The sequence below is a fragment of the Octopus bimaculoides genome, chromosome 18, assembly GCF_046866305.1.
Source record: "Octopus bimaculoides isolate indiv1 chromosome 18, ASM4686630v1, whole genome shotgun sequence".
Classification (NCBI taxonomy): Eukaryota; Metazoa; Mollusca; class Cephalopoda; order Octopoda; family Octopodidae; genus Octopus; species Octopus bimaculoides.
This window is the reverse complement of record NC_142945.1, coordinates 47,518,755-47,546,254: the sequence shown is the minus strand read 5'-3', so window position 1 is coordinate 47,546,254 and position 27,500 is coordinate 47,518,755. Positions and strand designations below refer to the sequence as shown.

Below are 27,500 nucleotides of genomic sequence, written 5' to 3'. Positions count from 1 at the left end.
TTCATACTCCACTCTAGTGTCAACTCTACTAATCTGTTACTCTCACCACTAACAACTGTAATCCTGTTCCCTTCTCATCTTACTTACATGTTGTAATCTCACTGCCTCAGATCATCACACCTGATCTCTTCTTTTCTCCCTCCATTACAGGGGCCACCTTAGGCCCTTAACATTACAAGTTATGAGGCAATCATCACTATTACTGCTGCCAAATAAAGGGAAAAAAACAACCAGTACATTCTATAAAGGGGTTGCATTATGAACGGTTTGGCTGGCACTCCGTCACTTACGACGTCGAGGGTTCCAGTTGATCTGATCAACGGAACAGCCTGCTCGTGAAATTAACATGCAAGTGGCTGAGCATTCCACAGACACGTGTACCCTTAACGTAGTTCTCGGGGGAGATTCAGCATGACACAGTGTGACAAGGCTGACCCTTTGAATTACAGGCACAACAGAAACAGGAAGTAAGAGTGAGAGAAAGTTGTGGTGGAAGAGTAGAGCAGGGTTCGCCACCATCCCCTGCCGGAGCCTCGTGGAGCTTTAGGTGTTTTCGCTCAATAAACACTCACAACACCCGGTCTGGGAATCAAAACCGCGATCCTATGACTGCGAGTCCGCTGCCCTAACCACTGGGCCATTGCGCCTCCACATTATGAACGGTATCCAGATATAAAATACCATGTGAAAGTAGATACTGAAGCACAACACTTGTCAAATCCTGTTGAAACATCCAATCTATGCCTGAATGGAAGCTGGATGCTTAAATAAGGATGATGGTTACGATGAAGAAGCACTGGTGATAGTGCCACATAAAATGCACCCAGTACACTCTGTAAAGTGGTTGGTGTTAGAAAGGGCATCCAACCATAGAAACCATTGTGGAACAGACAAAGGAGTCTGGTGCAGCCCCAAGCCTTACCAGCTTCTGTCAAACTGTCCAACACTTGCCAGTATTGAAAAGGGATGATAAATGATGGTGATGTATGTATGCATAAATTGATCGTCTGTGTTCCATAGACCAGCAGGTGATGAGAAATGCTATGAAAGCTGGAGCACAAATGAGCGAGAGTGGAGGTTTGGCTATTAGAAACCTTTCAGCTGATGAATGTCAGAGAGATGACTGCGAGACGGGTGTGGACGATGTGTGTTGAGCATTGATAACGGAAGATATGTGTGTCGGAGGGATACTAAAGGAAGCAGTAGTGGAATTAGTTCTGGTGAAGATAGGGCCACCCACCCCTCCACAGATGCAGTAACACAAAATTGAATTGAATGATGGACAGAAAACCTGTGAAGCAAATGTTGTTAGAGATGTTGATGGTATATAATGGAACTTTCCTGTTGTAAATAACAGATGAAGATTCTGCAGCTTGTTGCTCAGCAATCTACACAGATGGCTTGTTTAGTGATCAAATATTTGTGTTGTATATTAGACTACTTTCTCTCTCTCTCTGTCTCTCTCTTTCTCTTTCTCCATTAAATTGACATTACTTGTGCAAGTGCTGCACAGTGTGCCATATATCAGATGTAGCCTTGTGGATAGGGTATTGCACTGACGATTGCAAGATTAAGGTTTCAATTCCAAGGTTGGACAGTGCATTGTGTTCTTGAGCAAAAACAAAATAACAAGCACCTAATTTCACATTGCTTTGGTGGTATATACCATGCACGGGCAACTTTCTTTTGACGAGTGTTCTACATGAGAACTGGCTCAGCATCAGTTGAGTTGCACTGCAAAAATAAAAAATATGAGGATAATTTTTCGTAGAGGCGTAGAAGTGCCTGTGTGGTAAGTAGCTTGCTTACCAACCACATGGTTCCGGGTTCAGTCCCACTGCATGGCATCTTGGGCAAGCGTCTTCTACTATAGCCTCGAGCCGACCAAAGCCTTGTGAGTGGATTTGGTAGACGGAAACTGAAAAGAAGCCCGTCGTATATATATATATATATATATATATATATATATATATATATATATATATGTGTTTGTCCCCCCCAACATCGCTTGACAACCGATACTGGTGTGTTTACATCCCCATAATCTAGTGGTTTGGCAAAAGAGACCGATAGAATAAGTACTAGGCTTCCAAAGAATAAGTCCTGGGGTCGATTTGCTCGACTAAAGGTGGTGCTCCAGCATGGCCACAGTCAAAAGACTGAAACAAGTAAAAGAGTTTGGTTTGCCATAAGAAAGTCTTACAGACCACAGTTTACTCCTGATCAATATATACTTTGGTGTCTATCATCCTTAGTCCTTACTTCTAGCAATTATTGTTCACTGACATTTTCCACTCTTGTTTCATGCTCGAGTAGCCAGAAGTAGGAAGGACATCTACAACAACTTACTCAGCCAAGAAGTCAGCATATTCATTGGAACCAGAACAATCTGGGGTGATGATCAAACAGTAGAGATGACGAAAATAGATGAATGTTTAGGATTTCCTGGCTAAAAATATGGCATAAGTCAGGAAACAGTGGTTTGTGTTGAGTCCTAGAATAGCAACACATCTTTTTGATTTGTAATTGTTTATTTTTATACTGTGGTCAACTTGTTTAGTCATTGGTGAACTTGCTTTGACCAGAATTATGATTTAAATATGTTTTCCAGTTATGATCATCCTGTTTTTTTATAATATATTGTATACCTAGGACTACATTTTCCAATGTGGCCCTTTCTCTTCAAGATAGTAGAGTTTTTTGATATGAGAGGGCTGATTTGGCTACTGTCTCTCACAAACTAATATACTCCAGTCATATTTGATACATATATATATATATATATATATATATATATATATATATATATATATATATATATATATATATATATATATATATATATATATATATATATAGCAGTTTATAGTGGTGTGTGTAAGCATGTATATATAACACTATAACAGTCTATACGTCTACATGTTTATGTATGTATATATACACATATGCACCCACACATATATATATATATACAGCACTATGTGGAGGTGTACTAACAATAAGCATTTGTGTGAATATGATCATCTTTATCATACACACACACACATACACACACACTCATATATCTACAGAGATGTGTATAATGTATGACAAATACAGTAGCATACACAATACACAGCGATATGTAGTGGTGTGTGTGTTTCTATACACATACACATACATACTACATTACAATGTACATTAGCACATATAATATAAAGCACTGTGTGTGTGAGAAGGAGTGAACATGTGTATTTGTGTGTATGTATATTTGTGTGTATGTGTGTTTGTGTGTATGTGTGTATGCAGAGGCAACATTCATTAATTGTTATGTGGTAGTTTTTAGTACCAAACACATCTAATGGTATTGTCACTTTCTTCTCCTTCTTTCTCTCATTCTCCGCTTGTGTGTTTGTGTGTGAGAGAGAGAGAGAGAGAGACTGAGAGAGAGAAAGAGAAAGTAGCATTCCAGTTCATCAACAATTATGATAATGGTTATGAAGAAACAATATCTGTGTGCGAGAGACGACGGAGCAAGGAGTAAGAGAAAGACAGACAGAGAGATACTTGCAGGCTTTCCATGCCTCTTGTCTGTTTGTGGTGATGATGAGGATGTTGATGATGCTGCTGATGATGACGATCTCTCAGAATACCACCCCTCTCTCTCTCTCTCTCTATCTCTCTTTCTCTCTCTATCTCTCTTTCTCTCTCTCTCTCTCTCTCTCTTTCTTTCTCTCTTTCTCCTTTGTGTGAATGAGAGACAAGTATTCTTGTTTTCTAGCAACGAGGATGAGCTATGATGGCCTTCTCAATAACAATAACACTGCAATGCACACACACACACACACACGCACACACCCTTGCCATTGGCCTACCCCCTTTGTATTGTTGTAGTAGTAGTAGTAGTAGTAATAATAGTAGCGGTGGTGGTGGTGGTAGTAGTTGTTGTTGTAGTAAAACCTTATATTAAGAGGACATCTTCAATCAGCTGCTGCTGCCTCCACAGGACACACAGTGGTTGCACTGCGGCATATACCACCACCACCACCAGCACCATCATCACTACCTCCTACACCACTGACACTGCTAGATACTAGCACCACAACTGCTTAATGATACAACCATTATCATCACCACTACCACACTACCACCAACACCACTACCCACTCACTTATAACTGCTACCACCAACGCCGGTACTCACCACTGCTAACTACTGCTACTACCACCTCAACCACTACCATTAACACCAACCCCACTACAACTAACACCACAACCCACATCATCACTACTGCAGCTAACACCACTATCACCAACACCACAACTCACTTATTCCCACTACTACTACAACTACCGCTACTACTATAACTACTGCTAACACTACTACTACCACCACCACTCCTTACATCATTACTACTACTACTACTGCTACAATACTATGCACTTCACTGCTACTATTACCACCACTACCCACATCTACCATCACAGCTACTCACATTATGACTACCACCACCACCACCATTACTACAACCACTACAACAACTGTAACCTGTACTACCAGCACTACAACCACCAACACTATCACCACAACCATCATCATTCCTACCACTACTACCCACACAAATTTCACCACTACCACCACCACCGCCACCGGAACTATGAAAATAATAAGATGAAAGGAAGAGAGGGATGGAAGGGGTGCAGTTGGGTGTGGGTGGTTGTGGGGTAAGTGATACTAGTGATTGTAGTAGTGGTTGTAGTATGCTAGTGGTTGGGGCAGGTCGGGAAATTTTAATTAGTTTTTATAAAGAAAACACAGCTGTGTAGGTGCAGGCGCGGCTATGTGGTTAAGAAGCTTGCTTTGGAACCCTGTGGTTTCAGGTTCAGTCCCACTGCACAGTACCCTGGGCAAGTATCTTCTGCTACTGTCCTGTGTGGGCCGACCAGTGCCTTGTGAGTGAATATGATAGACTGAATCTATGTGAAAGCCTGTCAAATATATGTCTGTCTGTTTGTCTACCTACCTATCTATCTATCTATCTATATATCTATATATATATATATATATATATATATAAACATACATATATTTACATACACATATATATATATATATATATATATACACATGCATACATATATATATATATATATATATATATATATATATATATATATATACACACATGCATACATATATATATATATATATATATATTATATATGTATGTATGTATGTATATATATATATATATATATATATATATATATATATATATATATATACACACATTATATATATATATACACATTATATATATGGAGACCCCTTTCGGTCATGACTGACCATGGGATTGCACCTAGAAAGTTACCCTGCCGGGCACAAGTCCGGGCAAGGTTGTTTATGGAAGACCAGTAGTTGCCCATGCATACCGGCCTCCCCTCTTCACACCACCAATGTTATCCCAGGGAAAGGCAAAGGGGCCGATACAGCTTGGCATCAGTGACGTCAACACTCATTTCTACAGCTGAGTTAACTGGAGCAATGTGAAATAAAGTGTCTTGCTCAAGAACACAACTCACAGCCCGGTCCAGGATTCGAACTCACAACCTCACAGTCGTTAGTTTGACGCTCTAACAACTGAGCCATGCACCATCACTTTTTTTTACGCTTACAGCACCTAGGTTTCCCAAGCGGTCACCCATCTAAGTACTAACTAGGCTTGACGTTGCTTAACTTCGGGGATTGGACGAGAACCGGTGCTCTCAACGTGATATGGCCGTAAGCAAGACCTACCACCTCTCTCTTTCTCTCTCTCTCTCTGCAACAGAGCTGGGTACCAACTACCTCCATCTCTCTGTAGCAGACTTGTAGTACCAACTACCTACCTCTTTCTCTCCCCTTTTATCCCTCTACAACATATGTAGTAGTACCAGTTACCTCCCTCTCTCTCTCTGTCTCTCTCTCCAACAAACGTGGTACCAACCACTCACTCGATTCTCTTTATGCATACAACAAACATCTGCAGCTGCACAAATAGCCCCCTCCCTCAAAGCCTCTTCAAGTTCTAGCCCTCACCATCAGTGTGTGTCTTTCCTGGTGCCCACACATCCTTAACATAACAAGAACTGCATCTCAAAGACTGGCCTCCCTCTGTGGAACTATGAAGGAAATGGTAGTAGTGGTGGTGATGATGATGATTGTGTTGACAATGCTAATGGTGTTTTGTTGAGACAGTAATTCCATTCCAGTTACTGTTTAATAAGACCGTTTGTATTGTTTCTTACTTCAAAGTGTTCTAGTTGACAGAGTGATAGAAGGTGAAGGAAGAGCAGGCGTGGAGTGAGGGTTAGGGGTCTTTTATTAGTTGAGTGAAAAACTAAAAAAAAAAATAAAATAAAATTGCTTCTTCAAGTTGTTAGCGTTAGGAACAGCATCCAGCCATAGAAACCATTCCAAAACTGATATGAAACACCAGGACAAGACACGAACACCACACACACATACACACACACACACAAGCCTAGTCAGATGTTAACCAATGATGACTATGACGACGACGATGATGATGATGATGAATCATGTCTCTGCTGTAGAGGTGGAGGAAGAGAGAGACAGACAGACAGAATTGGTTGGTTATTGCTATTGATGTTGTCTTATGGACAAAATCATTTTCAGAGAGCGATGCTGTTTGGGTTGGTTGATGATTAAATTGGTTTTGGCCAAAGGATGATAAAGAATTCCAATAGAGCAATGAAGTGGGAAGGAAGATGAGAGAGAACCAATGGAAGTGAACGAAAATAAATGGGATATGTTGGGAGTTACAGTTTACCAATGTGTAAGGCATCGATGCATAATTATCATCAACATCACCGTTTTCGCCATTATTGTCATCCTCCTCATCATCATAAGGCGTTGTTGCTTAGCCCCACATCTGCCTTGATTCTGCAGACTTACCGTATTTTCCAGCATACAAGCCAGACAAAACAACTTAGGTTGACTTATGCACCAAGATGACTTTGTAAGGCTGAAAATTCCATGTGAAATGCAGCAGGACTTGGAAAGATGGTGATGGTGTGGTTTGCGCTACACCCTACATTGGCTTGTGTGCCAGAAAGTACAGGATGGTCAAAGATCTTACAGCTTTGACCAGCCTGTATTTTGTAGATCTTTGTTAAGATAACAAAAGTGTGATTTGAGGATGTTCGGTTGGTGTTTTTAGTGGTGGTGGGGGGCAATGTAGAATAAAGATGTGACACACACTGACAAATATTTTGTACAAGATGGGATTCTCTTCATGTCATGGGTTCAATTCCAGCTCTCAACCGTTATTTCGCTTGAGTATAAACTGGAGGCCTTGGAGTAGGGAGGGAGGATGTTGATGCTGGATAACCACCACCACCAACAACAACAACAACACCACAATCATCATCAGCACTATGACCATTAACATTGCCATCACAAGGACCACACTACCACAACCAGTACCCTGCCATCAACACCACAATCATCATCAGCACTATGACCATTAACATTGCCATCACAAGGACCACACTACCACAACCAGTACCCTGCCATCAACACCACTGCTACTACCACTACCAGCCCCATCTCCACCACCACAACCACTACCGTCATCAGCATCACCACCACCCTCACCATAAACACCACTAGGCATCATAACTACAACTACCTCCACAACCACAGCCATCACCACTTCCACCATCATCAGTTACTAAAACCACCACCACCACCACCACTACTACTACTACTACTACTACTACTACTACTACTACTACTACTACTACGACCACCACAACTACCACCACCATGGCAGTAACACCCCCACACTGCACCCCCGCTGTTTTTTTCCACTTCTTCCTCAACCACCAAACAAGTGAATTCAAGATGAACAAAATATTTATCCGTGTTTGTGTATGTGTGTATAAATATATATATATATATATATATATATATATATATATATATACATATATAGAGATAGATAGATATATTTGTATGTATGTGATATCATCCTGATCATCATAGGTTCAATTCTTATACATGTCACATACACATTCATGCATTGTTTCCTTTTGTTTTCTGGGGGTTTTTCAATTTTTTTCTTTTTTTTTTTTTGTAAAATTTTCGTTTTGTGTGTGTGTGGTTGCGATTTCAAAGGTCTCAATTTTTTTGTTTTCTACCTGTTTTTGTTTTTTTTTTGCATTATCACAGACAATCCCCCATCCCCATTTTCTCCTTACCCCTACCACTTCTATGCCTTTTTTTTTCTCCCTACCTTCCTTTATGCGCATCTGTCTTTCTTGCCGCAAAACACATGTAGCGGAGGCAATATATATACACACACATACACATATATATGTATATACATGTGTATGTATACACATATATGTATGAATGTGTGTGTATGTGTGTGTGTATATATATATATATATATATATATATGTATATATGTACACACACACACACACATTCATACATATATGTGTGTGTATATGTGTATGCACACACACATGTATATACATATATACGTGTATGTGTGTGTATATATACTCACACACACATATATGTATATATACACATTAATGTATATATATGTATACATATACACACACACATATATATATATAAACACACACATATATGCACACACAAACGCACATACATATATAATATATATATATATGTGTGTGTGTGTGTGTTTGTATGCATGTATGTATGTATACACATATACACACACACATGTTGTGGACTGACTGTGGAGGTGTGACAGCAACAGCGGAGAATTAACTAGCTGCTGCTGTCGCTGCTGCTGCAGCTACTACTACTACTACTGCTGCTGCTGCTGCTACTAATCGTTACATGAACATGTAAGTATTGGGAATTCTACTCTACCAAGTGGTCTTCACCCTCTCCTTTCTCTCCCTCTCTCTCACTCTCTTTCTCATTCCCTTGCCTTTTACCAGACTCTTCTTCAGTCTTCTTCAGTCTCTCCGTCTGACACAAACCAATTCTTTTGTGTGCAAAATGGGCAACCGCTACCTCGACCCTAGATTTACTAAAACCTCTTATTAACCCACTCATTCCACAACACACACATACACACTCTCTTTCTATATATATTTATATATATACACAATCATATATTTACATATATATATATATATATAAATATACACCCCTATTCATATACGTGAGTAGTCTTGTATTCCTTTACTGTTGATGTCGTTGATGTTGTTGTTGTCCATTTCCTCTCATCATCATCATCATTATTATTATTATTATTATTATTATTATTATTATTATTAATGTTGTTGTTGTTTGCCCATTTTTACCTATGTAAACCCCCCCCACCCCTTTGTGTGTTTTTTGATGTTGATGTACAGTTGCCAACATCTCAGGCTCTTGTGGCCAATATAAGAACCCATTATTATTATTATTATTATTTATTATTTTAAACATTTGATTTCTAATTTCGCTCCGTTTATCTTCTTTTTTTTTTTTTCTCTTTCTGAAACGGTTACCGAATGTTGCTTCCTCTCCCACATATATTTTATCTATTTGTTTTATTTGTTTATCTGTTTTTATTCCATCACCATCATTGTTTTAATCAAGCATTTGTATATTTGGCAAAATCTTTACTGCCATCATCATCATCACCATCATCAGCATCACCATTACCTTTTCTATCTTCATTGTAACCGTTACCTTCGTTTGTTTTCCTCCTTCCACCACCCATCATCATGCCGCCTCCATCCTCATCATCGCCACCAACCTCATACTCTTAGTCCTCACTCTTATCATCATCATCATCATCATCATCATCGTAGTCGTCGTCATTTCCATAAGCAGCAGCAGCACCCCCCCCCACCGCCCCCCTCTATAGCATCATCATCATCATCATCACCACCATCATTGTCAATCATTGTCATTATCGTTGTTGTGAGTGTTGCATCTCGTCCTGTCTCTTTTCACACTGAATCGTTGTACGAGAGAGTAAAAGGCTTGGTGACTGAACTGAACTGTATCTACAGGCACGCGTGTGTGAGTGCACACACACACACACACACACACACACACACACACACACGCACGCACATGCATACACACACATACTTATGCAAAATGCTGACACAGATAATATTCTCACATACACACACATAACATGCACCCGCCACACTGATACAAAATGCAGACACACATATATACCTATATACATCTAACATGCTCACACATACCCACACACGTACACACAACATGCTCACACACACACACACACCCAAAATGCACACATCTAACATGCACATAGACACACACATAGCATACACATTCACATGCACAGACACACATAACATGTACATATATACATAACGTACACATATATACATAATATGCACACACACCCACATATATATATATATATATATATATAATGTTCATCATCATCATTATCATCTTAAGAACATGCTCATATATTAAATTTACATTTGTAAACATGTATATACATATCACAAAGACATTCCTTCTGAATATATACACATGTATGACTGTGTGTATGTGATATTTTGTTAGAGAAAACCCACCCATCACTTGTGAGCTTGGAAGACTAGATCTGAAATGATGATGATGACAATGATGATGATATTGGTGATAGTGGTGATGATGATGTATATTCATTTTCTTTTTTTTTTTTCCAAGTCAATGTTTCATTCTGTTGCTACTCTGAGTTTCATTTTTCCATCATGTTCTTTTCTTACATGTGTGTGTGTCTGTGTATGTTTAATGTTAAAATGTCTATTTGGATTGTGCATATAATAATGTGTATAATATTGAACTATTAGCTTTGTCATCTGGAATATTTATGCACAGACATACACACAAACACACCAGCACATAGGTATGTGCATGCATGCATGTGTGTGTGTTGTATGTATATATATATATATATATATATATATATATATATATATATATATATTATATATATATATTTTTATCTTTTACATGTTTCAGTCATTGGCCTGTGGCCATGCTGGAGCACCAATTGCACAAATTGAACCAAGTACATATCTCTTGGCCTCGGTACTTAGTCTACCGGTTTCGTTTACTGAAGCAACACCAGTTGTGAAGCATTGGGTATGGGACAAGCCCAAAGACACACACACACACAAGCATACATGTATGCGCATGTGTGTGTGTGAGCATGCCTGCACGTGTGTGTGTTGTTATAAGCAAGGGCATCCAGCCGTAGAAGCCATGCCAAAGCAGACCACATATCTCGGTGCTGTCTGGCATCAATATAATATATATGAATGTATGTATGTATGTATGTATGTATATTATATATTAATGCAGGTATGTATTTATACACACACACACGCACACATGTAAATTGTTCCCTCCTTGTTGTACCTCTAATATTTATTTACACAGATACACAATAATTTCTGAAAATGTAAGAGATTTATATAGAAATATCATGAAGTAAGTATTTTAGTTTTGCCTGTTGTAAGAAAGGTAAATCTATCTCCCCCCACCCACTCTCACTTTTCTACACACGCAGATGAAGATGAATGCCACAACATCACCGTAATTTATTATCAGGCTTTATACTATTTATTGTTATCATTGTCATTAGAGCAGAACATTGAGTGGGGCGGGGGGGGGGGCATGTAGAATCAGTCTAGCACCAAGGTAGGGGCCGGTAGTAAATGGAATATCGGGGAAGGGGGGATGGTGGACAAGGGGTGTTTACTGATTTCAGCCAGAGGCTGTGGCCATACTGGAGCACTGCCCTTAATGCAGTTATTTTATATTCCACACTCACTTCCCGGCTCTCTTTCTACCTCTCCCTCGCTCTGGAACCCTTTCTGGTGAATTTACCTGTGAAGCTGCCCCCAGGTAAAGCTGTGCATTACTGAAGCACTGGTCTTAGTTTGGTGTGGTATTTAGATTACATTCCTTTGCCATTTTCATGTTCAAATCCCACCAAAGTTTACGTTACCTTTCATCTTCCTAAGTTCTATAAATTAAAGGATCACTCAAGAATTGTTGTCAATAAAAACAACTCCACTCCTCAAAATTCTGTGCTCGGGGTTAAATTTAATATTATTATTATTATTAGGGCGGCATGCTGGCGGAATTGTTAGCACGCCAGGTGAAATGCTTAGCAGTGTTTCATCTGCCGTTTAGTTCTGAGTTCAAATTCCGCCGGGTTCAACTTTGCCCTTCATCCTTTCAGGGTCGGTAAAATAAGTACCAGTTGAACACTGGGGTCGATGTAATTGATTCATCCCCACCTCCCCCAAGCTGCCCTTGTGGCAAAAATTTTAAATAATAATAATAATAATTATTATTATTATTATTATTATTATTATTATTATCATTACAGCAGCAATGCTTAGTGGTCTTTCCTCTCTCTTTATGATCTGAGTTCAAATTCCACCAAGGTCAGCTTTGTCATTCATCCTTTTGGTGTGGGGGGGGGGGGTCAATAAAATACGTACCAGTTAAGTGCTGGGTTGATGTAATCAACTTACCCCCTTACCCAAAATTACCAGCCTTGTGCCCAAATTTGATATCAGTATTGTTATTATTATTATTATCATCATTATTATTATTATTATTATATAAAGGCAGTAAGCTGGCAGAATCGTTAGTACGCCGGGCAAAATGCTCAGTGGCATTTCTCCCGTCTTTACATTGTGAGTTCAAATTCCACTGAGGGCAACTTTCATCCTTTCGGGGGTCGATAAAATAAGTACCTACTAAACACTGGGGTCAGTGTAATCGACTAGTCCCCTCCCCCAAAATTTCTGGCTTTGTGCCTTTAGTAGAAAGGATTATTATTATGTATTTATTGTCCCTTTTTCAATGAGGCTAGGGATGAGAGTTAAGGGTGCTGGATTAAAGCAATGAAACTGAAACATTCATGGTTTGTGCAGATGTGGCCCTCACCCGGAAATTGAGTCTCTGGCTTGGCAAACCCAGCTTAACTGCAACATAGCTCTTCCTCTACTGCAATTCCAGTCTCCCTTTTCTGTGTCCCTTCTGTCAACAACTTCCATTTAGTGGATCCCCTATGCTGTTGCTTGGCCTGCGACGTGTAGTAGAAACAATATCAGATATTACTGTCTTAAATGAAAAAGGAAGGACCTATTAAATAATTTGTTGTGATGGTCATGGTTGGCACACTGTTTTATTATAGGTTTGTTGAATGAGGTTTCTAATAAGTCAAGCAACCATTTAATATAATATAGGACAGGTTACCACCATTACATGATATTTCTCCCTGCTATATCAAACAGTTGCATTGCATTTTTAATTCAGATATATATATTTGTGAATATTTTCTGACTTACCTTTCTTATTAATTGATTAATTAATTAACTAATTATTGTTAATTCAGTTAATGAATTTCTACAATTTCTTTTAAAGTTACTTTCGTTTTCCATTTGTTTCTTACTTTTCCGAAAGTTTTATATCTCTGCGAAAACTGTAGAGTTTCACCAAGATTGGCACCTACGGGGCAACACATCAACCTACACACAAATACACATATGACTGGCTATGGTCAGTCCAGGGCTATAGTTGAAGACAATTACCAAGGTGCCTTGAAGAGGAACTGAATCCAAAATCATATGGTTTGGAGAGTAAACATCTTCATGAAAGATTCATGCTCGGCCGATATACATATGTGTGTGTAATAATAATAAGAATAATAAAAAGCAGCGAGGTGGCAGAATCGTTAGCATGCGGGGCGAAATGCTTAGCAATATTTTGACCATCGCTACGTTCGGAGTTCAATTTCCGCCGAGATCGACTTTGCCTTTCATCCTTTCGGGATCGATTAAAGAAGTACCAATGGAACACTGGGGTCAATGTAATCGACTTAACCCCTTTGTCTGTCCTTGTTTGTCCCCTCTATGTTTAGCCCCCTGTGGACAGTAAAGAAATAAATAATAATGATAATAATAATAAGCTTATTTATTAATGACATAAGGCCTGAAATTTTGGGGTAGGGGACCAATCGATTACATCAGCCCCAGTGTTTCACTGGTACTTAATTTATTGACCCTAAAAGGATAAAAGGCAAAGTCGACCTCGGTGGAATTTGAACTCAGAACGTAAGGGTGGACAAAATGCCACTGAACATTTTTCCTGGCATGCTACCGATTCTGCCAGCTTGGCACCTCAATGAGAATAATAAAGGCAGAAGAATGGATTCTATGGTCTTGCTACAATGTTTAATCACAATATCCCTTCATTGATGGAACAGATTGTTTATCTGTTGATTTGTGTTATACTGTCTCTTGTTATTTTTATATTTGATTTTGTCTTTTGTTATTTATTTTCTCTCTCTCCTTCTGTCTCCACATACACACACACACGTATATATATATCTATATATATGACTCAACAGTTCATATTTATTAACAAAACTGTTCTGTTCTCGTGTTATTTAATTACTTTATTCACTTACCTGTTTCCATTTTATTTCAAATATATTTACTTTCATTTTCGAAATGCCCAAGGGAAACTGCTAATTTACTCCATTGTCCTTGTTCTACCTAATTTTGATTTTATTTTATATGTACCAGTGTGTGTGAGTGACTCTAATTAAACATGTAGATGTGGTCTCAAGTGTTACATACATACCTGTTTATATTATACATATTTTTATAAGCATATGTGTACATATGCATACATATATATATATATATATATATATATATAGCTGTAAGACTAGTTCATTATAAATGTCCTGAAAACTCCTCACAGCCTTGGATTTGTTATCTCATTCAGTCTAATATATATATATATATATATATATATACATACACATGTTCAGACACATATCTCTTCCTCTCATATGTATATATTTGAATGTGTGTGAGATGCAAGTTAAGCTTGTAGGTGTCATCTTGTGTTTATGACATACATATAAATATATGTATGTCATTGTTCCGTTTTATTTCAAAAATTTCTGGCCAATAGAGAAAGCTGGTTTCTAGCTTATATCCAAGGCTCCTTCATTGGAATTTGAACATCAAAAGAAAATTTTTTATGTATATATGTAACTTTCTCACCAAGATTATTTTTTTTTTTAGTGTAAATGAATGTGCACACATCTTTCTGTGTATATTTACACACAGACTCACACATAATGTATGTATTCATTTACAAACTGATTGTATTCATTTAGAAACTGATTGTCTTCATCCAGGCATTGATGCCATTATGTTGCAGTGTTCCTACAGCTGTGCCACTGTGCAGTGTTGCTCTAAGTGATGCCACAGAGCCGTGATATTGCAGTGTTACCATTGTGACGCCACAGTGCAATGATATAACAGAGTGTTGTCATAATGGTATCACAGCGTTATGATCCATGTGGAATCCTCTGTTAATTTATTTTTCTTCCTATTTCCATTTTCTACAGATTACTGGAAGACCAATTGCAGGAAACTGAGAAGAAATCCAAACACCTTGAACAAGATCTGCGCCAACAGATCGAGGAACTTAGCAAAGAGAATGATCGCCAAAAACAAGTTATCAGCCAGGTAAAGGGTCACTTCCTTTGTTTCATTTTCTTTAACAACCTGTGTTTGACCATTGAGAAGATAAAGTGTGTGTGTGTGTGCGTGTGTGTCTATGAAGAAATGGGTACAATTTTTCATATTTGTATGTCTGCTATGTAGGTTTATCATTGCAAAAGCATATCCAAAATATGATCATTCAAGAACGGAGCGGAATGAATGTGATTGAAGAAATTGAAAGCATAAGTTCCACTGGCCCGGACATTTCGCAAAGCCCACAAACAACAGGTGGATGTGCATTTGCTGACTGGCATCCAAAAGATCAGAAAAGGCCACTTGGGAGAAGACCTCCACATCGATGAGGAGACGGTGTAGTTAAACTATTTGGGCCCCGACGGAAAAGGGCATGATCAAGAAAAGATTGGAAGCATATTGTGACTAGTGGTGTATAACAACATCTGATAGTCTGATCAATACAGTGATATCATACCTTGATACTGAGCACACAGGGTTCTCCATTAACAGGCCTCCAATTAGCCATTACTTGTTGGTCAGCTTTAACTCTCTAATAAGAAATTAAATATTCTAGATTATTCCAACTGACTAATTTATAAAGAATAAAATATTTTGAATGACACAACAATGTGCTTTAATACAAACAATGGACTATAATAATTGTTGTAATAAAATTCCTTCTTCAGGGATATCTGAAGAAGGAATTTATATTGCCTGATGAAATGGGGTGGTTATACAATAATGTTAAATTATGTAATATCTTGTAATTATTATATATTATTGAATAGATAACCACTTTATTAAAATGAGTGTAGCAATGTTTTGAGCTATCCATTCATGTTTCTTTACTGTATATATGAAAATGTAAATATTATTTGGCGGAAAAACACAATGAAATTTTGCCACCATGGTCATTGATTTAAAATTTTGCTAAAATTGATTAGTACCAGTAACATACAAGGGATGATTTTATCAGCAAAACTGCTTCCTTCTGCATAATATTACTTTACTTGGAAACAGATGAGGGTTGGCAATAGGAAGGGCATCCAGCCATTCAAAACCTGTCTCAACTAATTCCATCCAATCTTTGCAAGCATGGAAGAGTGAACTTGAAATGATGTGGTGGTGGTGGTGATGATGATGAGGAGGAAGAGTGATGGTTTGTCAGTTATTAAGTCTGCAGAAGATTATTATTATTTCAGAATGAATTGCAATGAATAGATTTGGTTCCTGTTGTATTTCTATGATAATGTAGTTCTTGTTGTTGTTGTTATTCTTTCTTGTTCACATATTTAATAATATCTTATATGATGTTTAATTTCAGCTTAATTCAATTGCAACAGTATGTATATACCTACATCGTGCTACATGTCTGTCTCTTTGTCCTTCCAGTCTTAATCAGCATGTGGCATGATTAATCATTAGTCAGCATGTAGTTTCATTAATCATTATACCATTTTTGTTGTTGTTTAGTTTTTGTTTGTGTATTTTTTCCTACCATGACACTAGTTTAAAACTTATGTGTGTGTAAGAAAATAGTTCCCAATTACAACTCTGAGTAAATAATATGCTCTAAAGATGGTTAATAGGTTTTGTGTTATTTTGTCCCAGGTCTGCCCTAGATCAAATGACACATGATGAGAATTATTACAACTGTGACCATCCTGCTTTTTATTTAGATATAGTATATCTAAGACCACATTATCTAGTGTGTCCTTATGGGTTTACATTCTGAGTTCAAATTCTGCCGAGGTCAACTTTGCCTCCTTCCATCCTTTCAAGGTTGATAAAATAAAGTATCATTTGCACCACTCATCCTCACTCTCTCTCTCTTTCTTGCGCCAGATGTAATGGCTTGCTTTCTAAGCAAGCCTCTAACAATTGTCTGGCAACATCTCTCAGGATTGAGAAGTAAACTCAGTGGAGGCGAAGGCAGTGGTGTCAGAAGTGTTGTTGTTATTGTTGCTGTCTGCAATGACAAAGAAAAAAAACGGGTAGTTTGTGAGTTTGGGTAGATTTGTATGTTGTAGACATGGGATTATTGTAAACTGTGTACATTCTAACACTGTTTGTTTCACCTCTGACCTTAACCCTCCTCACCTTTTTTTTTTTTTTTGCTGTTTAATTCTGCATGTTAGATTGGTTTAGTGCAATATTGCAGCAAGCTGTGCATTTTCTGCACAGATTATTTCACCTCACCGAGATGTTTTCAGCAAACTGACTTTGTGTGTGTGTGTATGTGCGCACATTGATTTTTTTTTCCTGTGCATGAACCTATTAATGTGTTGTTGTTGTTGTTCTTGTTCTTGTTCTTGTTGTTCTTGTTATTTAGGGTGGTGGTAACATCAGAGCAGCATACAAAATGCCTTGTGGCATTTTTCGTTATGTCTTTTTAACATTCTGAGTTCAAATTCTGCCTGGGGTGTTGACTCTACCTTTCGTCCCTTGTTGGGATTGAGGAAATAAAATACTAATTAAGTCAATCAGCTATACTGACCCCCCCCCCTCACCTGTGCCACTGTGGCAAATAAAAGAAATCATTTGCAGTTGACTTTACCCCCTCATAATTTCAGAGAGTACAGTATGGCAAGTACATAGAGAATAAAACAGAAACTCAAAATAGACAAAACTGAGGAGAGTACATGGTGACCCTTGAAAGCAATATCATCAACTTTGTCCCTTCTCCTCTATACTGTTCACCACCTGACTTTAAGGGACTTCAAGATAGTATTTCTCTATATTTCTTTTAGGTTCTTCTATTCTTACTGGCTCTTATTTTACTCTTTTATATGAGTTGGCCGTAAATTCACAGGGCCTTGTATTTTGTAAAGGTTGGGCATATAAATGATTAAATCAACCCCAGTACTTGATCAAGCACTTTAATGTTGTTGACCTTGTAGAAAGATGGACAACAAAACTGACCTTAAGAGCTTTGAATATAAGGGGCCATCATCAAATGCTGCACAGAATTTTTGTCTGATGCTCTACCATTTCTGCTAGTCTACTAATATTGTGTGTGTGTGTGTGTATGCACGTATGTGTGTATATATATATATGTATGTATATATATATATATATATATATATATATATATATATAATGTCCGTGCATATATATGTATGTATGTGTGTGGTTTCTTGTGTATATCACTAATCATGTTTTTGTATAATTTCTATATTGAGTGTTAAACAAAATTTATAAAACTTTTACCTCACGATTGCTTTTGTTGTTGTTGTTGTTGTTGTTGTTGTTTAACCCCAGGTCAGCCTTGGTTAAATAGACCAATGATCAAAGGCAACCCAGCCATGATTAAACTGTTTTTCTTTTGTTTTTGTGTTTGGTTTAATATATTTGAAGACAACATTGTTTGTGCCATTTCTGCTTATTAAAAATCTAGAGTGTGTTTTGAGGGAGATTTGATGTTATTTTTAGCAAATCGAGGCTGTTGGGATCTGGTCATAATTGACCATGATGAAATAATCTGTTTCACCAGGCAATGTATTTGCGGTACTCAGTTATGTCCTCTTGCTTTTCAACATCCTTGTTTGTTGAAGTAGTTGTATGCTGTCAACTTAATGTGACAGTCCCATGAAGGGAATAATACTACTGTTGTTTAGACTTAGGAAGCTGCACCACTTCCTGTCGGCCTTGACACGTTTCCTGTGTCCTTATGTTTACAAGGGGTGGGGGGACAAGCACTTCCACCCACCTCTCCCAGGGATAGTGTGGCTTTCTGAAATCTTTAAGTATTAACATTTTGTAAGATATCTTAATCTTGTGTTTAGATTAATTACCAAAACTGTTGATGTTATTCAAGTTTAGCCTTTTTTTCAGCTATACATAAGCTGCATGTTTCATTGCTATGAATAGGTGGTCTATTCTTGCCCAAGATTTTCATTTGACATTGAAGTCAATACCATGCACTTTTAAGTACCAAATGTAACTAAATAATGCAGTTGCATTTCTCTTCTGTATGTGTCTTGTGCATTTTGGAGAATCGATGGAAATCACATTTAAAGATCCTGGAATAAAATACAAGATTGTAATCACAAATCAAACCAGTATACTGTGAAGATGGGATAATAGTGTGTGTGTGTGTGTGCTAAAGTTTCTATGTCAAGCTATAACAACAACAATTTTACATTAAACTGAAATATTACTCAATACTTTGTGTTGAGTACATATTTATTATACTTCAAAGTCACTATCAGCACCATTCTTGTAAATGAATAATACATGTATGTACACACACATACACACACTGTGAAGATGAGGTTAATTGTATGAATATATAGATATTGTTAAAATAGACAGCGTATAGCTGATTAGTAATCTGGGAAATGATGATCTTAATTACAACTCATTTCAGGCATTTAATCCTAGTAGCTTTAATTATCTTTGTCTCATCTCATCATTTGTTTATCGTTTTCCATTTCTAGAACCTCTCATCTAAAACCGGTGATGAAATCAGTGTTACTATGGGACAAGATATCATACGAATCACAACAGAGAACTTGGTATGTTCTTCCTTGAATTTCTTTCTTGATTATTAGCATCCACCATTGTCTTCATTATCAATGATGCCGATGACAAAATGTCTCTCCTCCATGGTTCATTTTGTGGCAGATTTCTATAATAATCCCTTGTAACTTTTTTTTTTATTTTGGGGAATTTTCAGAACATTTTTGCATATTTATGTTCTACACATGGAAATTCATACAATTATGAAAAAAAAATATTTTTCTTTAATTTTTCGAATTTTTTTTTTTTTAAATCAGAGTTCAAAATATGAACAATCCAAATTTTTTTTGTAATCAACTTCAAAAGCTTACAATTGTTTCTACTATAATTAAGAAGCATTGCACTCAGAGCTGAGGGCTTGGGTGGCATTTTATAACCTCTTCAGAGCCATAATAAATGAAATGCATGTTTATTTTGGAAAGCATTTAAATATATATATATATGCAAATTTAAATATGCATACACACATATGTATTGGCCAAACTGTTACACCTTTATCTAAGTCCTCTCTCTGTAAAGGGATCATTATATACATTCTCTATATTTTGCCTGTATATACACACACATTTCACTTTCTATACAGGAATTACGTGAAACTGTCAGCAAACAAACCGAACAGATCAGAAAATTGAAGAAAACACTTAAAGTATATGCTCGCAAACTAAAAGCTGGTGAAGGTATGTTTCTTATATATATGGCTTCTCTTGAATGTCTTAAACATCTTCCCCGACTTTATCCTTAAATATACACATCTCAGATAGATGTCTTAAAGATGAGGCCCCTCAGCTCCTTAGCTTCTCATCTAAGAGAAAGTAACTCCGTATAAATCCTGCATCCTGACAATTACAATGCTTGTAGCACTTGTTCCACCAGGCCACAATGCAAGTGAGTAGGACTGGCTCTGCACAAACCATGCTCACCATAATAATATTCTTTATGCTGGTTGTGCAGCTGTATCCTATGTATATTCCCCTTACATTTGTCTTAACCTCTCACACATGCATTACTTATATACATCCCATAATTGTATGTCTTAGATATACTTCTATCATACGGATAGTAACTGCTCACCTGTATGCCTTAAGTACATACCTCGCAAATGTTTATCTTGGACATACTCTTCTCGTGTATATCTTAATCTCTTGTCAAGTTTATCTTAAATATCTCATCATGGATATCTTAAATTATATACCTCTTACATGTTTTAAATATATTTTTCTATTACATAAGTATTAATATTTTTTTTCATATAAATGTAGTAAAGAAAAAAATTAATTAATGAAAGATGAAGAGAAAATATTTTAAACAGTCCCTGACTAGTGTACTTTGTTTTATATTAGTTATTAGCTATTATTATTATCATTATTATTAGTATTATTATTATTATTATTATTATTATAAAGGTGGCAAACTATCAGAATCGTTTGCATGCCATGCAAAATGCTTAGCAGCATTTTGTCTGTCTTTATATTCTGTGTTGAAATTCTACCAAGGTGGACTTTGCCTTTTATCCTTCTGGGATCAATAAAACAAGTACCAGTTGCGTACTGGGGTTGATTTAATTGACTTATCTCCTCCCTGATCTTGCTGGCCTTGTGCCAAAATTTGAAGTCATTATTGTTATTATTATCATTGTTATTATCAAGGCGGCGAGTTGGCAGAATCATTCGCAGACTGGATGAAATGCTTACCAGTATTTCGCCGTTAGCAGTATTTGCAACATTCTGAGTTCAAATTCCGCTGAGGTCAACTGTGCCTTTCATCCTTTCATCCTTTCAGGGTCAATAAATTAAGTACTAGTGAAACAGTGGGGTCAATATAATCGACCAGTCCCGTCCCCCAAAATTTCAGGCCTTGTGCTTACAGCAGAAAGGATTATCATTATTATTATTATTATTATTATCATTAGACAATGAACTGGTAAAATCGTTAGCACATTGGACAAAATGTTTCACAGTATTTTGTCCATCTTTGCATTCTGTTTCCAATTTCTGCCAGCATTGATTCTGTCCTTCGTCCTTTTGGGATCGATAAAGTAAGAACCAACCAAGTACTGAAGTCAATAAAATTGACTGGACCCCCCCTCTCCCCGCTCCCCCAAAATTTCAAACCTTGTGCCAATTGTAAAAAGGATTGTTATTATTATTATTATGATTATTATTATTATTATTATTATTATTATTATTATTATTATTCATTAACGTTATTCTTTTTATATATTCAACCATTATATTTCATCTTTTTCTTCTAACTTTCTAAAACCAAAAAAAAAAAAAACTAACAAAAAAAAAACAAAACAAAACCCAACAACAACGAAACAACTATTGTTAGGTCCATTCCGAAGATTCCAGAGTCTCGTATCAGCCACGTCTTTGAGTCCGACATCGGGTAAGATTATGTCAGTGATCGATGTCACCACCATCCAACCCCCACCACATGCTGTATCCACTCTGGCAGTATGTGGTAGCATGAAAAATAAATCCCTTTTTTTTGTTTTTTGACTGCTATTTAATTTCTTTCTTTCTTTCTTCTTTTGAAATTTTAATATCTTTGTGTAAAGTTGTTTCAACACTTACCAATTTCCTCCTCTTCCTTCTCCTCTCACATGTGTTCTTGCCAAATTCTTTCTTTATACTTCTGTTGAAGAAGAATTCCAAAATTGGAAGACGAGCAAAAAAAAATAATTATAATAGTAATTTATAGATTCATGCATGGCTGTGTGGTTAACACTGTTGCTTTGCAACCTTTTGGTTTCAAGTTCAGTCCCACTATGCAGCACTTTGAGCAGGTGTGTCTTCTTCTCTAACTCAGCGCCTCTGAGCCAACTAATGCTTTGTGAGTGAATTTGGCTGATGGAAACTGTGTTGAAGCTTGTATCATCATCATCATCATCATTAAATGGTAGAAAAACTAACTGTACACCTGACCATACACAAATAAGAGGAATGACCAGTGAAATTGGACTCCCATATGCTAGAAATAGATGCCGAATCATCTAACCACGAAGAATATGTTCAGCGAGATGACAGACCATAAAAGGGCAAGACAAATGAAAAAATACTAAATAAAAAAACGATTAACCTCCGTACCAATGGTTTCATCTGTTAATACTTACATAAGTAAATATCTGCAGGCTCATCAGTGTAGTCTGCCGTTTTATTAAATTTGTATACCTGACCATGTGGTTACGGACCCCAGTTTTAATACCAGACACACCGAGGCACTGCAAGGGGATGTGACTCTGCTCTTTTCAGCATCCCCATCCCTGGCAGGCAAAGAGTTTGTCGAATCTTCATGACTAAATAATCAGCTGAATGAAAGATGATCACCTGCAAAACCTGATTCCACCTCTGCTCAGAAACGAAATGGATGGTGGGGTGGGGGAAAGCTGTAGATAATGGAGACAACATAGGCTAAAATATTAAACAGTGAATATTGACTATTAGAGGAAACAGTTCAAAGCAAGAAATGTGTGTGTGTGTGTGTGTACATGCGTAACTGTAATGGTGAATACTAGTAATAGTAATGGCTGCTGTGACTAAATGAAACCCATCTATGTTTGAAATACTGTACCGTCTGGCATCCAAGTTCGAATCTCACCCTGGCTATACTTGGTGTTGTAGCCTTAATCCATTGCCTGATCCTTGGGTACTTTTGGTGGAGTTCACTTTGGCCTTTGATTTAAGAATATCTTCCACCCTCCTTCTCCCCCCCCCCACTGTCTCCCCTCTGAACAAACAGAAAACTTAAAGGCTATAAAAATGTGTGTCGATGTGTTAATCATTTGTAGTGTTATGTGACCTAAAACTGGGTGTTTGGATTCGATTGTACCATAATCCTGTCAAGCGCAACATGTGCTAAGTCCTTCTTGGAGACATACCTTAAGATTCTTCAATACATTTGTTAATCTAAATATATTGTGACCTAAACGGAGCCAGAAATTGATCAGTACCCCCCCCCCCCCCCATGTGACATTAGTGATGATAATTAGCTGTTAATATTTTCTGAAATATTTAAGGCAACATGTTTCCAGAAACGTTAACATGCTGGACTGATTGCTTAGCTGCGTCTTGTCCATCTTTACATTCTGAGTTCAAATTCTGCCGAGGTCGACTTTGCCATTCATCCTTTCGGGGTCTATAAAATAAGGACCAGGGACAAGGTCATTGACTCATCCCCTTCCCCAAACTTGCTGGCCTTGTGCCAAAAATTTGAAATCAGATTTTTCTGAAATATTTCAAAATTAGTGCCCACCCAAGCACATTTTTGCATGTGGATTATCTTCTTTTTTTTTTTTTTTTATTAATTTCCCCTTTTCTTTTTCTTCTTCTTTTCCTCCACCATTTCACAGACTGCATCCTGCAATGTTTTTCGCAACATGTGTGTCCCTGAATGTCTTATGGACACTGTAATACCAATGTTGTTTAATTTTGTTGTTGCTGTTGTTGTCTTTTTAATACACTGACTACACCCCCCCCCCGTCCACCCCTCCTCTACCGCTCTCCTTGCCTGCTGCTGTAGGTGCTGATGCTGCTAGATGTGAACATATTGTTATATACCCTTCAGTTTCTTTCACACTACTCTGTGCCACCGTGTCTCCCTCTGTGACTTTATATATGCATGGCCTCCTTGTAGACACTTCACTGTCACCAACAACAACCATATTGCTCACATAATGTCACCATGTCACATGATCGTCACCTGTATCTGTACACAAACACCAGACCACATGTCTCCTACATGTATCTATACACTGACATCAGATCACACAATTCCCACATGTATCTGTACACCAACACTAGATCATACGACAGCCAGATGTACCTGTACACTAACATCAAATCATACAACTCCTACATGTACCTGTATGCCAAATCCTGGCCACATGATTCCCACATGTGTCTGTACACCAACGCCTCATCATTACATAGATAAAATCTCCTGAAAACAAAGAAACAGTAGAGAAAGGAAACATTTATTGTGCATAATTTACTGGTTGGCTTTCGTAAAGAATTTTCAGCCATTGTAGTTACCTGATGCTAAAGTTAGCAGATGTGATCATCTGTTGCTAGTATTAACAGATGTGGTCATCTGTTGCTGATGTTAACCAATGTTGTCTGTTGCTAATGTTAACCAATGTTGTCTGTTGCTAATGTTAACCAATGTCATCTGTTGCTAATGATAGCAGATATTCTCATATGTTACTGTTGTTAACAGATGTAGTCAGCTGTTGCTATTATTAGATGTGATCATCTGTTGCTAATGGTAGCAGATATTCTTATATGTTACTGTTGTTAACAGATGTAGTCATCTGTTGCTATTGTTAGCAGATGTTCTCATCTGTTACTATTGTTAACAGATGTAGTCAGCTGTTGCTATCATTAGATGTAGTCATAAGTATCAGAATCGTTTGCATGCCATGCAAAATGCTTAGCAGCATTTTGTCTGTCTTTATATTCTGTGTTGAAATTCTACCAAGGTGGACTTTGCCTTTTATCCTTCTGGGATCAATAAAACAAGTACCAGTTGCGTACTGGGGTTGATTTAATTGACTTATCTCCTCCCTGATCTTGCTGGCCTTGTGCCAAAATTTGTGCTAATATTTGCAGATGTAGTCATCCGTTGTTATTGTTAGCAGATGTTCTCATCTGTTACTACTGTTAACAGATGTAGTCGTCTGTTGCTAATATTAGATGCTATCTAATGTTAGCAGATGTGTTCATCTGTAGTTACTGTCACCAGCAGATGGAGTCATCCATAGAAGTCCTCACGAAATACAAGTGCATCCATCAGTTTCACGTATCTGTTCATGTGTTTTACATTAACATAAATATTAAACATCTCATGAATTTCAGTTTCTGTTGCAATTCTGTGGAATTATGAAATTTCTGTAGTAATTTTATATCATTCTATAAAAGCTGGAGTAAATCTGATAATTGTGCAATAACTCCTTAAAACATGCTAAAATTTTTGTGATAATTCTATGGAATTTTAAAACAAAATGTAATAATTCTGTGGAATTCTGAAAATTATAAAATAACCTTATGGAATTTTTTGAAAATTTACATTAATTCTCTTGAAATTTGTTTAACTGTGTCCTGACTTCATGCAAATCTGAAAATTTCTTTGAAAATTTTCTGAAATTTTGAAAATATGCTCAGTAAAATTATAGAATTTTGAAACATTTTTTGTGTGTGTATATAATTCTTTGAATGTTGCAAAGTGTGGAATAATCCCTATAAAGCTTGTTGTTTTCTTGTTCCGTTTCCAGCTGCCGAAATTGCTGCTGAATTAGATCGTGATGAACAAGAAGAATCTGGTGTAATGGCTGCTGTTAAACACCAAGAACGGGAATATCTCGGGATGCTGGAATACAACAAGACTGATGAGACAGCACTCATTAAGAACCTTGTATTTGGTAAGAAATGGTTTAATGTTTCTTTTAGTTTATTCTCACTGCTCTTGTTCAGCTCACCAGCAATGTCCTGTAAAGCACAGGCACCTTTCCTTTATAATGATGGAAACAGGCAAGTGATATCCTTACAGCTGTTTCTTGGTTGGATGAGTTCTCCAAGATATGTTTAAGACTGCTCTTAACATTCAGATGTAAGTTCCATCTAGCTTGAATTCCAGTTTTTTGGAAAGTGCCCAGCCTGTTGCTCCATGTAGAAGGACTGACTCTACCTTTGCATTATCTCCCCTTCTTCCTAGCTCTCTTGTGTGACCCCTCCATCCGGCATTCGCCATGATAGATCGCTACCCACTACACATTCTTTATTTCCTCTCCTTCTTTCTTTCTGTGTTCCTTTCTGTGAAAGAGCGTAGGCTCGAAACGTTAAAGACTTTTTCACTTCCCAAGCGTTAAACTAATACATCTGTTTATTGTCTACACCACCTGTCTTTGTCTTTTGTTTTCTGTGAATTCTCCCCCCTATATATATATATATATATATATATATATATATATATATATATATGTATATATATACATATATATATATATATATATATATGTATATATATACATATATATATATATATATATATATGTATATATATACATATACATATATATACATATATATATATATATATGTGTGTATACATACTCACACATACACATATATTCAATAAATTTTTGTCTCTCTTTCTCTGTCTAGATCTCCAGCCCTATGTTGCCGAGTCTATGTTACCTGGACTACCAGCCTATATAATTTTCATGTGTATCAGACACACTGACCATATCAATGAAGACGAGAAAGTGTGTAGCCTGCTGACCGGTGTGGTCAATGGCATAAAGAGAGTGGTAAAGGTAAGGGAGATAACTGTTTGTGTCCTTCTGATGAATTCTCTCAAAAATTGTTGTAGATTTTATTTATATATTTCTTTATTCTATGTAAGAAAAGTTATAAATTCAAAAAAAAAAAA

At 37.1% G+C, this 27,500-nt stretch overlaps 1 protein-coding gene and 1 pseudogene across 8 annotated transcripts in view; one reads left to right on the top strand and one right to left on the bottom strand.

The window, feature by feature from the left end:
• LOC106873192 (unconventional myosin-Va) overlaps positions 1-27,500 on the top strand; it is a 146,383-nt gene that overhangs the window by 107,977 nt on the left and 10,906 nt on the right. For 2 of the 8 annotated variants that reach the window (XM_089366137.1, XM_089366132.1), the window contains 7 exons: positions 15,440-15,560; positions 16,876-16,893; positions 19,991-20,068; positions 20,656-20,749; positions 22,404-22,460; positions 26,344-26,490; positions 27,233-27,384. In XM_089366137.1, the coding sequence (XP_089222263.1) occupies positions 15,440-15,560; positions 16,876-16,893; positions 19,991-20,068; positions 20,656-20,749; positions 22,404-22,460; positions 26,344-26,490; positions 27,233-27,384 (667 nt within the window). Of the gene's footprint in view, positions 1-11,433; positions 11,485-15,439; positions 15,561-16,875; positions 16,894-19,990; positions 20,069-20,655; positions 20,750-22,403; positions 22,461-26,343; positions 26,491-27,232; positions 27,385-27,500 lie in introns of all 8 variants that reach the window. The other 6 variants (XM_089366138.1, XM_089366133.1, XM_089366139.1 and 3 more) reach the window with 4 other exon arrangements.
• On the bottom strand, positions 5,648-5,766 carry LOC128249968 (5S ribosomal RNA; annotated as a pseudogene).